Source organism: Alosa pseudoharengus, unplaced genomic scaffold (assembly GCF_046254945.1).
Source record: "Alosa pseudoharengus isolate Yale_2024_CS ecotype anadromous, Long Island Sound unplaced genomic scaffold, YU_APseudo_1.1 YU_APseudo_1.1_scf_23, whole genome shotgun sequence".
NCBI lineage: Eukaryota > Metazoa > Chordata > Actinopteri > Clupeiformes > Clupeidae > Alosa > Alosa pseudoharengus.
This window is the reverse complement of record NW_027468685.1, coordinates 21,606,910-21,620,836: the sequence shown is the minus strand read 5'-3', so window position 1 is coordinate 21,620,836 and position 13,927 is coordinate 21,606,910. Positions and strand designations below refer to the sequence as shown.

The following is a 13,927-nucleotide window of genomic DNA, read 5'->3' as shown; positions in this document are numbered from 1 at the left end:
TCCCAAAATGTTTGGTTTTCATTTAATCTGACCATTGAACACAGTGTCAGGTAAAGTCCTAGCATTTAACAACAATTTACTTTTGTAATTAATTGACAATGAAGGCTTCCTGGTATGCCTTTTAGACTTAGACATAGATACTTGATGTTCCCAAGCTTTTTTGTGTAACTTTCTAACAAGGATTTCTTCCCTCTTACCATCCTCCTCACTGCGTGGGGCAAGATAAACATGGGCCCTTGTCAGGGGTGTAGTGGCAAAAAAAGAGGTGGGTAAACTATCAATTCTGTGATCAGGCGGACCACAACGCGGTCACCAGTAAGGCGGACCACGGTATACCAGTGTGTATCCTGACCACATTGCTATAGGCTACCATTTGATGGTATCAAGGGTATCACTGGGTGTTCCCTCAGGTCACACAGTCACAGTATTCCTATTAATCTAAGTTCATTGTTAACTCCAGAAGCAATAAATACAGTTGACATCTATAAAGTTTATTACAATAAAGACAGAACAAAAATGTCAGAATGTAGTCATAGAATGATAGATAGATAGATACAAAAAAAAAATTGAAATGAAAAAACATGAAATGAAACCATGCAGGGCTAATTGTCTCTGTCCTATACACATAGTGACTATATCCTGTCTATGTGTAAATTATATAACTGTTATCCTTACCAGTAGTAGCAGTACCTGAAGTAGGCCATAAACCTAAAATATAAGGGATCGTAAACAAACTCAAACCAATGTAAAGTTTATTTCCTCTGGTTTATTAGATCAAATGCAAACTATGTACAGTCTCTATTCATTGGTCGAAGAACTTTGGCAGCTCGTTGCCAAGAATACATTTTTCCTCAGTGCCGGTCTCATCAATGGTGACAAGGTAAGCTACACCACCACTAGAACCATCTCGACTCATTGCCAGTGTCAGAGCTGCCAAAAGGAACAGATAAGAGAGTTAGATAACAAACAGACTGCTTAGCCAGTTTACCGTACATGGAGCCTTGTCCTTATGCTAAGCACACATCAAGCCCATGGTAGAATTTTTGACGATCGGTCGATGAACGTCTGTGGCCCAAATCGGTGCAGTGTGTGCAACACCATCTATGGACCTTCATCAGCTTGTTTGCAGGTGATTCCACATGTCAGCCATCAGAAAAAGAGTTGCTTTGATTGGCTGTTCTTGCCTGACCTGTTACGGTTTCAAGCGCAGCAGATAGTCCCCTTAGGAATCGCAATAGGCTCTGTGAACTAGCGTAGTGACGGTTTTAAGAAACTTAAGACTCGCGTACATTGTATTTCTTACGTTTTGGTACAACTGAAGCCAGGTGTTGACAGCGATGATAGCAAACAGGAAACGGGTATGCCAACTTCTAGACAAAAACGGAAGTTTATCACTATACTAGTGCATAGAGCCTATTAGTAGTTCCCAATGACTATCTCTAATAATATGGTTTCTCCTATTTTCTCCTCTTCTTTCTTCCACAATCAAAAGAGCCAGGACTGGCAACACTAGTGCCGTTAGCAACATATTATGAAACATATTCTTGCTAATTGCCTGTGGATAGACTTTGTGGTCTGTTCCAGTACAACTTTTTTCATCACACACTGGTGACTCCATAATCAGTCGGCATTGCAGCTATGGGGTGCGATTTTGACAGCGAATTTTGCCGACAGTACATGCATACTGTGGCCAGAGTGCCGTCAGATGAACAAAGTGGGCAGTTAATTAATAATAGATAGAGATATAGGTCAGAATTGAACACTGGTTGCGTGTGATTGGTTTATTCAAATTCACTTCACCAGAGAGGTCTCACCCATTTCGGAGTCCCTGCCTTGACGTAGCTTACCGCTACCTATATCGCCGCCAAACTCTGGCCCATGCTGTTGAAGTCGGCTTGGTGTGTGCTTAGCTTTATACTAAACGTTTTTTTCAATGTATATTTTCTTTGAAGTTTTCTTTTATTCTAGGTATAGGTTTAATCCATGTCTGGAGACAAGCCTCTTGTGCTGATTTTAATGTCAGTACTTCACAAATATTGACTTTGAAAGAAAAACTGAACTCACCATTCACAACAAACTCCTGACTCTCTCTGCGGCTCATACTCTTCCGAAACTCAGCGTCCACAAACCCATAGATGTAGGAGCTGCCAGAGCCACCCACAGCAAAAGGCTGCTTGGACAAGAGGCCATTCAGTGTCACAAATACCTGTGTCAAGACAAGTGTGAAAGAGAAACTTGTAAGAAAAGCGTGTACAGTATTCTTTATCACACACTTGGCACACTTTTCTCTCTCCATAACTGTTACCGAGATTAGAACATGGACTGGAAGATTGGCTGACATATAATAATACACCATCTGAAGCAATCAAATTGTATTTTCCCTATTGTGAGTCTGGTTTGTTTTGTGCATGTTGATCTGATCAGGCCAGTTATCTCCTATAGCAAATTTGTATGGAAATAAAACTTCAAATAAGGTCTAGATGAAATTATGTGCTCAAAGAATGACATTGGACAAGAAGAGATAAAAAAAGACTGAAGACAATCAAATATGAATGGTCTTTGAGCGTTCAATAAAGATTCTGTAAGACAACCAACCTGTCCCCCTCCTCTCCTGTCCCACCCCGCAACAATGAGATGTGCAGACAGTTCCTCTTTGTACTTGTAGGAGATGTTCTTCACCAGGGTAGCAGCAGAGCGAACAAGAGGGTCTTCCCCCAGTTCAACACTAAAAGACATAGAAAGTATTGTGAGAACATTTTCATGAAATCAGACGTTTGCATTGATATGACATAAATGAGCCCATGAAGTAGGCCTATGCAGGGTTTCTGTTATCCGGTAATTGCCGGACATTGGCCGGAAATAAAATTAAATCTCCGACAAAATTAAATCTCTCCGGTCAAACTGTCCAATTGAAATTGCCTAATAATCCTGTCCCCCTAACACAATCTGAATTTGAGAATAAGCCTAAAATGTAGGCCTATATTAAAGCAAGAATACATTATTTGGCTACGTTTTAAATGAAAAGGCTCTAGCCTACCATTTGAAAGTTATTAAACAACACGCATATGCTGCATTTCAAATAGGATGCGCACGCCTAACGAATGAGTCGGTTCAAACATGGCCAGGCCCAGGCAGACTAGCCTTAAAAGCTTTTTTCAGAGGCCAGACGCGATGGATGATGGATCGATCGATGATGGATCGGTAACACCTGAAGACTCAAATGTCCTCAGCTCCACCACCACTAGAGAAAAAGCCGAAGTGTCGGGTGTATCTGTCGGAATGTTGAATGTTCCGTGTAGACAGACCCATGGCTACACTTGACATGCAGCTGTGTTCCCAGAGCATGCTTTCTCTGTGTCTATGATCTGCAGGGTTAATGCCTCCTTGACGAGGAGATTGCTGGTCTGCGGATAATTTGCGGCACAATCGAATGGTATCATTGAACCGCGGACTGAAAGAAAAAGAAACTAAACATTTTCCAGAACAGGAAATATTTCTTAATTTAGTGTTATCAAATAAAGAGGCATAGCATTAGGGGGTAGTGGTGTGTGCACTCATTCAATGTGTGTTCGCATCTGCGCAAGTGAAACTGTTGAACCACTGGAGATAACGTGGGTATAGCAGCAACAAACAACGTTGCCTATTTGAAGCGGATTCTTGCTGTCCATGAAAACAGCATAGAGACTGGCTAGATCTTTACATTGACACTAGTTAAGTTAGGCTAATGAACATGTTGCATTCTATACGGCCTGATTAGGCCTATGTCATTCTTTAAGCTACATAGACTGTCTCCAGTTTTCCTCAACTTGACTAGGCTAAGCGATTATAAGATATTGGACCAGCATATCATCAAAATGTCCGGAAAACGAAACCTCACGTGAACGGCAACATTTTTTTCAAGCGGAAACTCTGGGCCTACGTCACTTTCAAGCCCATTTAAAATGGATTTAAGACCATGGTCATGATGTGAGAAGCAAGAGTTTTGGTGCTCACCTGTGCACATCCAGCTGGTAGTTGACAATCTCAGCAATGGTCTGGGCATCAGCGGCAGATCCAGACAGGGCACAGTAGATCTTATCATGAAGGAGGGAGAGCTTATTCATCACTCGGTTCACCACTGATGCACTGAAGGATGTTTGTGTGTCACAGAGAGACAGCAGAAAACCACCATTGAAAAATGGGTAAAACAAATCATTCACAGTTGAGAATGAGTGATAACACAAAAATGGAATTAAAATGTTAATAGTAAACATTTATAATTATTACCACATTAATCCATTAATGTTAAAGTATGACACTCAGATCAGATGTAGTCCTACAGTCTAGTTGGTGGGTAAAACGTTTTAGTAGACCTAACCAATTACATCCACAACAGCCAGTTCCCATACAGAAAAATACATATCCACATACAGTATGCAGCTTGATTATTCCAGTAGAAGCACATCTATGGTAAATAAATATACTATGTTAAATAAATATATGTCCATGTAGCCTATTTATCAATACATTTCAAAATATGAGTAATCAATATTGGCCACTTTCTTATATTTTCTTCATATAATAAAATATATTCAGCATGGACTTTGGTGCAAGATATCCATTTTGGGTTCCACATAGCCTACTTGCATACATTCTTGTAGGCTACTATATATTTATTAAAAGCAGCTGCATGTGAATATATTTTCCCCCTTTATTTTTGTGTATGGGTAGGCCTACGACTTTAGCCAAGGTCGTTAGAGTAGGCCTGCAGTGTGTGCACAAAATAGGCCTACTAAGAATCTCACCTATTGCGTAGCCTACGGTGTGTTGCTAGCTGGATTTGAGTGACCTGCTAAACATGGACAGTTGTAGGACTCCGACAGTAGCTATGGCACGGCAGTTGATTGCAAGCAACTTACCCTGCAGAAACGCGCGAGTCAGAGCCTAGCACCACTCCTCCGTCAAACTCCACAGCTATGATCGTGGTCTATGATATAAAAGATCAATCATAGTTATGTAATCAAGCAAAAGTCTTAATTCTGTGTAAAAATATACGTGTAAACGTGTGTAAAATGTCACGGTGGGCAACTATCTCCAAAATGTGCACAACCACAGTCTAAAATACATAGCCTACCCCAGTTTTAACTTCCTCCGACAGCCAATCCGGTCCAGTGAATTCTTCCAACATGTTCTTCAATAATTCGTGGCCTATGCCGTTCAATGGAATATCTCCCCTCTGCCTGTCCACCTGAATAACAAATTGCCTCGAACAGAAACCGAAACGCCCTGAAATTGGCTATACAACGCGTTCAGACGTGACAAATATAGACTTTAAGCATAATTCGAGAAGTGTATTGCTTTAAACATTGCCAACAAGCTCGTGTATAACCTATCTCATTCTTTTCCGGATTGAACAGAAAATGAAACCAAGATAGCGTCATTGCAGCGCAATCATCTGGGGGGACTAATCAGGAAGGCAACGGTGTTTGGACTCTTTCCCCATTTTTTTTTTTTTAAAGAAACGTCCAATAGTTAAAATATTTCCAGGGGAAACATATAGTCTCCGTACCAAATTGGTAACGTTGTAAATGGTTAAAATATGAGACCTAAAGAAAGCATTCATTTAGGTTTAAGACATAATGAGCTAATCCTGAAACATAATAATATATTAGGTATTTTAAGTAGCCTACAAAAGGATGCAAATTGGAACACAGTTTTTCACCAGAGTGTGGAACTGAGAAAAAGGTTTTCTTCAAAGGTTTTTTTTTTTTGTTGTCTAGCTGTGCCTATATAATACACCATCTTGCAATTAACTGTTTTAAGAAATGTGTGTACATTATTATGTGTGGAAATAATAGCCTAATAATAATAATAATGGACTACATGGGAAATATTGCATTGATATTCAATGTGAATAGGAAATAATATTGTAAGGGCCAAAAACATTTGATTTGACCAATAGGCTATTTGATTAATCAATGTTCATTTTGACACAATCATATATATAGTCGGCTACCACTGGTTATTCAAGGGTTAAATTATGCTAGCCTACCAAACTGCTGCAGATGCACAGTTGATGGGTTAATTGCTTTGACAACACTGACGAAATTGACCAAACAAAGTTTTTCATGTGGATGACAACCAAATTTACTCAAAATATTTATCCACAGGATCCTTCAAAAGGTCTTGAATAAATTACAATAACTCATTTTCAATCAAAAATGAAGTTGAAGCCATTTGCCTTTGTATGGCAGTATAACAGCCAGAACTCAATTCAAATCCCTCTCTGGCCTAGGACTTACTGGATCTACATCTACTTGAATTCCATAGCTCTACGCCCATCTCTCGTCCACCGTGGTCCTCTGATGAGTGTCGGCTATCCATTAATGCTGAAAGGTCACAAGACTCTTTTTACCCCCTCTGTGGCTCCTCAATGGTGGAACGAGTTGCCTAGTGTTTTGTGTTCTAGTTTTGGGACTTTCAAGAGATGTTTAGAGTCATCTGTTCACCTCACACTTAATTAGTTATCTTACAGAGTTTTGGTTTGTATGTGGTATTTGTTAATATGATAACTTCATAGAAAATATTTTTTATTGTTGATATTTTATATTGTTATATTTAATTGTTAATATTACTATTATGCCTTTTAACTATTTGTGAAACTATTATTTTTAACCAATAGTGTTAATATATTGTAAGTCGTTTTGGACAAAAGTGCTAAATACCATAACTATGCAGAACCATATAAAGCTTTCTCTAGAAATTCACCAGTGCCACTCCTCTTCACAAAATAATACAAACTTGCTGTAATCAGAATAGACAGAGAAGTGGGAGGTTCTTGCATGTAGGTTACATAAGGATATGCAGGATGTGCAGGATAAAACATCAGTCTCTATCAGTCTCCGTTGGTGGTCATGGAGGCAAATTAAAAAAGGAAGAAAAAACATGATACTGGCAAATAATAGGAAAATAGGACAGGATTGAAGGATGACTGATGAAGTAATAGACAGCAAATCTTTAGTAAGGCACAGAATAAGTGCTAAAGGCATGTTTGATGACATTGCTCTATCATAGTCAAAGAAATGTGATGGCCTAAGAGTATTTTAGTGTTTCAGACAGGAAATCACTGCTTCAGACAGGATTTCAGACACGAAATCACTGCTTGTCACTGCTTTATGAAGCACTATGTCGTACCCCTACAATATGAAAACAACCTAATGTATTGTTTCAAATCAGACTAATGGAAGAGCAGTCAGACTGTAGATGCAAAGGTTATAAAAGGCTGCAAACTCTTTTAGGAGACTTATTTGACATTGAAATATGAACAATTCCAAATTTTTAGCCGCAGATAAATATTGAGGTCAGAATGAATTTTCCTTTCTATTGTATTTTTTAATAGATGTATCTGATGTCTTCACAAAAAACTGGGAGAATCAGGGATACAAACAGACATGATATGCAATATCACACAACACATGAATTGCATAATAATACCATGACACCATGATAAGTTTTTAATATTTCTACTCGTCATGGAATTTGGGAAGCTTGTCTCCAGGGATGACCACATGCTCGGCTCCATCTTCTGTGATCACCACTAAGTGCACCACACCACCACTGACATTATCTCTTCCCATGGCCAGAGCAATCGCTACGGAGAAAGAGAATGAAGAGAATTTCATTACCAACTCGTCAAGCTGCTTATGCTGTGGATAATACAATAAATCAACTTCATCATGCTTGTTAATTTCATGTATACTGTTATCAACTCTTTCAAACTGAATATGCAATAATTCTGCCTGAGCAAACTAATTTGATAATATATATCAATATATTTCTTGAAGGACATCAAAATTAAGAAACAAAAGCTACAGTAAACCACTAGTTCATCTCTGGTCATGTGAAGTCAATTTTGTTTACCATTGGTGGCAAACTGTAGGCACTCCTCACGGCTCATGTCAGGTTTGTACTTGGAATCAACGTAGCCATAGATGTAGGTGCTTCCCGACCCACCGATGGTGAAAGGTTGGCTGAGCAGCATCCCACCCAGGGAGACAGTGTACACCTGTGTGGCCGAAGGGAAAAAAAGAGAACATCAAAATAAAAATGGGAAACCTTTAGTAACGTTATTTGTAACTATTTGTTCCTAGCCACATTTAGACCATACTTTTATGCCCCCAGATCAACAATGTGTGAATTGTGGTAAATTGGTTTACATTTACATTGATCTGTTCATCCTGCATACCTCTTCATAGAATGAAATACTATGTGTGTAAGTCCAACAGATGCCCCTCACCAGCTAGACAGAGGATGGACTCACCTGTGGTCCTTTCTTCCTGTCCCAGCCTGCAGTGATGAAGCCTGCCTGAAGTTCGTCCTTGTTACTGTAGCATAGTTCTTTCATGACTGAGGCAGCGGCTTTTACAAGGGGTGGAGACTCCATCTGGATACTACCACAGAGGTGTTTAGAAAAGACAAGTGCTGGTTTGGTTTAACATGAATAATAAAGTCTGGTTTCATCCACAATAATTCTATCGTGTGTCAGATTCCCACAGGAGCAAACTGATGCCGGGCTTAGTATAAGTTTGATTTTTGAAGACTTTATTGCGTCTGTGTTATAAAGACCATATAAAGTTGTCTCTTCTATATCTAAAGGTATACCTGAATAGGCTAAATCCCCATTTCTGGCATTGATTATTGTCATTCACATAGTTTTAAAAAAGGCTTCAGGACACCGGACGCATATTATTTATTTCCAGTGCCTTTTCATTTAACATATTTCAAAGACACACAGGGTAAGATGTCTGATTCCAATTCTGTTAAAGATTAAGTGGACTAACCCTATATCATAACACTGATCAGACTATGCCCTCTCATATCCAAGTCCTGAAAAAAATCTAATAAATGACAAACAAGTTCCCAGGTCACCAAGAAATTTCAATCTATTGTATAGTAAGACTATTAAGATGATAAGATATTAAGACACCAAAAGTAGACCCCTATGTGTGATCATGGGATGCAGGAGAGCATGGCTAAAGGCTTACTAGCACTCAAACTAACGTAAAGGCACAGGATAAGTTATGGAACCAACCTGTGGAAAGATAGCTGGAACTTTGCCATTTTGGTAACAGCCTGTGCATCAGCTAAGGAACCAGCAATACAGCAGAATATCCTGTCATGGACCTGGATGAGCTTGTTTATTGTTTTGGAAGATACATATGACCTGTGTAAAAGTACAAGTGGAGGGATAACATGTGTGTTTCAAACACTAATGTGCAGATGAATAAGCATGTAAACTGTGGGTGGGGGGTAGTATTTACCCTCCCATCGATGCCCTTGAGTCAGACCCAATGATAACTCCTCCATTGAATTTAACAGCTAATATGGTAGTCTGTAAGGAAAGGGTGATCACAATAATGTTGATTCAGATATCTGTCACGTGTCATTAAATAGAAATGGTTTTACAACATTAGGCTACATTATCAAATTGCCTTCACGATAAATTTCCCCCAACAATGACAGCAAATTATCTAATTGAACATACAATTTTAGTAGACCTATAGCCTCTTTTGCTGTCTATGCCTATCAACGATACACAATCTCATATAGCCTACATGTCTTCGAAGATAATCGAAAGTGAAAGTTATTCATAAACAGGCAAGATTACATTTAATTTAGCCTAATTTAGGCATGATGGAAATAGGCAATACATACATTAGACTGTAACATTGTAGGCCTAGACTAAGGTGTAGGCCTAATCTAAACTTCTGGAAAGTTGTGGCCAAGGAAAGACAGGCTTTCCCTATTAAGCATCTTCCACGATCTTAGGCTACGCGGTTTCGACAATGATAAACCTAACAATGACACACAATGGCACATATTGCGTATGACTAGGCTACTTACTCCAGTGCTGACACCTTTTATGCTCTGGTCAAAATATCTATCCATTTTACGCTAGAAAATAAAAATGGCACGCAGTAGATGCGACGCCTCTGATTCAAGGTTTTCAGTTGGGTGGCGCAGCGACCTCGTCCTCGTCTGATTTCAGAGAAGTCGTCAATACACTGTCGAAGGAGCCACACTGAACGAGGAAACGTGCTCTCCGATATGTCTCTGTCCTACGTTCTTGAACCACCTGCATCAGGTTTTAGCTTCGAAAATTCGACCAGGTTAGTTATCTTATATGAAAATATATTCATATTATTGATGATTACATTAGCCCTCTTTTGCAGTTTGTTGTCGTCATACGCCGTCTTAAAAGTTAAATCAAAAGTGAAAGTGTGCGTATATTTGGATCATGAAACATTATATATCTTGGCATTCTGGTGCTTCAGTTTTTTCACGATTTGATGATGTGGTTGCCTTTGGATCTGACGTTTTGACTGCAGCGTGATGACTGACTGGAATGTTGCTAAAGAACTTTATTTTTATGATTCTTCAGAAATGCCATAGTGGAGAATTCGCTTGGAAATGGCAACGTCAAGACACCAAGTCCTCTCAAAACAGGGACCACAATAGCTGGTGTTGTTTATAAGGTGAAACACTAACTTTACCTGAAAGTCTAACTTTTAGCCAAAATAGCCATCCAAGATACGCTGTAGCTCACATCGAAACGAATAGGCTAATTTGTCTAGTGATTCTCTTATCGTTTTCATAGGATGGCGTTGTCCTGGGAGCAGACACCAGAGCCACATCCAGTGAGGTAGTGGCTGATAAGATGTGTGCTAAAATCCACTACATTGCTCCAAATATATAGTAAGTGTCATTAATGTCTATGACCCCACTTCACATAATCACATCCTAATCCCAACAGATTCTTACCTTGTCGAAGCAGATGCTGCTATGCATATAAGCCTACTCTAAACCTGTAGATGGGAAATATATCTTCAAAATGTGTCTCCAGTTTCAAGACTCAAGTTCAAAGTCAGTCAACACTGGCCTATGCTTATTTGTTGAGTCTCTGAAGGTTTACTTTTCTGTCCAGTTGCTGTGGTGCAGGCACAGCAGCAGACACTGAAAAAACCACAGAGATGCTCTCCTCCAACCTCGCCATCTTCTCCATGAACAGCGGCAGGAACCCACGCCTCGTCATGGCTGCTAACATCCTACAGGATATACTCTTCAGGTTTGTGCTTGTCAGCAGGGGCGATGCTAGATAATTTGGGCCCTATGACAGACAATGTAAAGCATTTATTCATTTACCTTGTAGGCACAAGGGACAGATTGGGGCCCATCTTATTTTAGGAGGGGTAGACTGCACAGGAAGTCATCTCTATACTGTTGGCCCATATGGAAGCATGGACAAGATGCCATATCTGGCCATGGGTGTGTATTAGTTCAAGCCTGGTGCACATTACAACCTATTCATAAATTCTGGGGGATTTGTTTCAGTTTTAAATGTCTGTGTATGTCACAAAAAAAAAACGTTTTAATTATTTTGCCCAGGGTCTGGAGACCTGGCTGCTATGGGAATATTGGAGGATGGATTCAAACTTAACATGGAGGTAAATAGGCATGAAAATAGTACTGAATAATGTAGAGGTAAGGCCGGACTACACTTAAAGCCCAACTGAAGTGACGCTATGCTACGCAAAAATGAACATAAGACTGGTATGTTTTCCAATGTCCAGGGAGCCTAGATGCTGTTCTCATGTCTAGTATATGGGCTGGGCATATGACCTAAAATAAATATCTCAGATTTTTTGATACTACTTTTTTTGTGTACAAACTACAAATTACAAAAAAGGTTGAAAAGGTATGACTCATTTTGTTTTAATTTCCCCTCTGGAATTGTATCTAGTTTGGTTGTAGGCCTAATACTCCTTTGGTAGCAACAGACAAGTTGGATGGGGGTGGGCAGGGGGGGTGGGATATCAGGCCTACTCTTGCATTACCAGTATCATTAGTTTATACATTGTGCAGTAGGCCTATCCCTCTATGCTTATGGATGACCTCACTAATGAGCGCCATTACTTTTGACATCAGGGGGCAGCCGTGGCCACTGGTTAGCGCTTCGGACTTGTAATCGGAGGGTTGCCGGTTCGAACCCCGACCAGTAGGCACGGCTGAAGTGCCCTTGAGCAAGGCACCTAACCCCTCACTGCTCCCCGAGCGCCACTGTTGTTGCAGGCGGGATTAGTGTGTGCTTCACCTCACTGTGTGCTGAGTGTGTTTCACTAATTCACGGATTGGGATAAATGCAGAGACCAAATTTCCCTCACGGGATCAAAAGAGTAAATATACTTATACTTACCTGCTTATGTTTGCTGCCCATCAGTGCATGATGTACGTCGCTTGAAACCAAAGTCAAGTCTTGCCACTCGGCGTGTTGGCGGCCATCTTAGTTATTACGGACTAATGCCGAGTTCCAGTTGTCTCGTAAAACGATTAGTGATTCGGAGTGATGTCACATTCATGTTAAAACACAAGCTGGTTGCGTTCCAGTTGTCAATATGGTTTTGGTAATGATCATGTGTGAGTTCTGTTCCTTATTCACTTTGAAATGGTGCAAGCGTTAAAGGGAATGGGAGATTGTGCTCTCATTGGTTTATGTTAGGCCCAAACACATAAATGCAGACTGCATGGTGCTTGATTAATACACCTGTGGAAAGGGACCTGATGAAACCCATGAATTGAAACTGACATGAACGTGAATCTCATCAGTGATTGGCTGGAACATTTTGTTATGTTTCATGGTCCAGGCCCAGTTTGGGAACCCCTGACTAACCCCAGCTAACACAGCCAGGCAGCTACAGCACTACAGTCTGGGGGCATGTACATGGGGGCTCACAGACATGCCCCCAGAGTGTAGTGCTGTAGCGGCCTGGCTGCATTAGCTGCTGGTTGTAGCAACTCAAGCTAGGTAAAACCGATTGTTTTCATTTTGTTTCGTACCGACAGTACTCGGTGACCTAGAGAAACGGAGATCTATGGGAAAACTCGCCGGATTTCTCCTTTAAGCACACCCCTTTTGAACCACACACCTGGTGCGGAGACCAGTTGTCCCACTGTCAAAATAATAAAAGTGGATTCAAACACAATGCACTTATGCCTCACATTTCAGACTATCTGTTCAAATTACTAAAACAGGGCCACTGTGTACTAATTATGTCATCTTTCTGATATAGTTGTATCTTTACTTTTCAACTTCCCATGTTTCTTCTCTTCCTCCTTAATGCATTCCATCAGCTTGCGGATGCCAAGACTTTGGTGCGTGATGCTATCCATGCTGGAATCATGAGTGACCTGGGATCGGGCAACAATATAGACATTTGTGTCATCAGCAGAAAGGGTGTAGATTACATAAGGCCTTTTCAAGAATCACAGTTTAATGACAAAAGGTGAGCTATTTGTTTTTGCCTCCCTGATGCCCCATGAGTACATTTTAAAGTCTATGTCAATAAACAAGAAATAGTGGTTGATTATGTTTTTGTCCACATAAAGAACTGAAACATGGTATAATGATGATTGTTTTCTCACTCTCTGCAACATCACAAACCCTTTTTTTCTTTTACCTCTTAGGCAAAGGAAATATAAGTACAAAGCTGGAACAACACCAGTTTTGAGTGAGACCATAGTGCCTCTGAAACTAGACCTAGTGGAAGAGACCGTTCAGCTGATGGAAACAGCATAGGCCTAAAACAGCACAATGATTCACAGCCCATCCATTTACCAAGAACATTATTTTCTTTTTAAAGCATATTTGGAAAATTTTGTTATTTTTTTAAACATCTCACTGTTTTTATGATCATTTTGTTTTATTTAACAAGATAATGGCAGTTTTGGACTTTACATTATGGAAATACATTTGTATTTGTACATTTGTGCGTCAAATTAATAGTAATAACTGTACTTACCTTTAACTTTATTATCACAATAATACTGCACCATTGTTTTTCAATGTATAACAATGCATTTATATCATACAGAAATAAAAATGGGTGCTACA

At 39.8% G+C, this 13,927-nt stretch overlaps 3 protein-coding genes across 4 annotated transcripts; 1 reads left to right on the top strand and 2 right to left on the bottom strand.

Annotated features, from left to right (window-relative positions):
- Nucleotides 1-746: 746 nt before the first annotated feature.
- On the bottom strand, nt 747-5,401 carry psmb9a (proteasome 20S subunit beta 9a). The gene is made up of 6 exons (XM_076302019.1): nt 5,114-5,401; nt 4,899-4,966; nt 3,994-4,125; nt 2,596-2,725; nt 2,065-2,206; nt 747-930 (listed from the first exon to the last, which is right to left on the bottom strand). Exons 1-6 carry the CDS (start codon nt 5,165-5,167, stop codon nt 803-805), a joined length of 654 nt encoding a protein of 217 aa, XP_076158134.1. The 5' UTR covers nt 5,168-5,401; the 3' UTR covers nt 747-802.
- A 1,955-nt stretch (nt 5,402-7,356) lies between these two features.
- On the bottom strand, nt 7,357-10,842 carry psmb12 (proteasome 20S subunit beta 12). 2 transcript variants are annotated; one of them, XM_076302018.1, is made up of 6 exons: nt 10,801-10,842; nt 9,300-9,370; nt 9,071-9,202; nt 8,300-8,429; nt 7,900-8,044; nt 7,357-7,630 (listed from the first exon to the last, which is right to left on the bottom strand). In XM_076302018.1, the coding sequence occupies exons 1-6, from the start codon at nt 10,825-10,827 to the stop codon at nt 7,503-7,505; spliced, it is 633 nt and encodes a 210-aa protein (XP_076158133.1). In that variant the 5' UTR covers nt 10,828-10,842; the 3' UTR covers nt 7,357-7,502. The 2 variants fall into 2 exon arrangements, with proteins under 2 accessions (XP_076158133.1, XP_076158132.1); XM_076302017.1 differs by lacking the exon at nt 10,801-10,842 and adding an exon at nt 9,883-9,974.
- LOC143140883 (proteasome subunit beta type-7-like) lies at nt 9,997-13,927 on the top strand. The gene is made up of 8 exons (XM_076302016.1): nt 9,997-10,148; nt 10,421-10,514; nt 10,637-10,734; nt 10,964-11,104; nt 11,189-11,304; nt 11,425-11,483; nt 13,168-13,319; nt 13,501-13,927. The coding sequence occupies exons 1-8, from the start codon at nt 10,087-10,089 to the stop codon at nt 13,610-13,612; spliced, it is 834 nt and encodes a 277-aa protein (XP_076158131.1). The 5' UTR covers nt 9,997-10,086; the 3' UTR covers nt 13,613-13,927.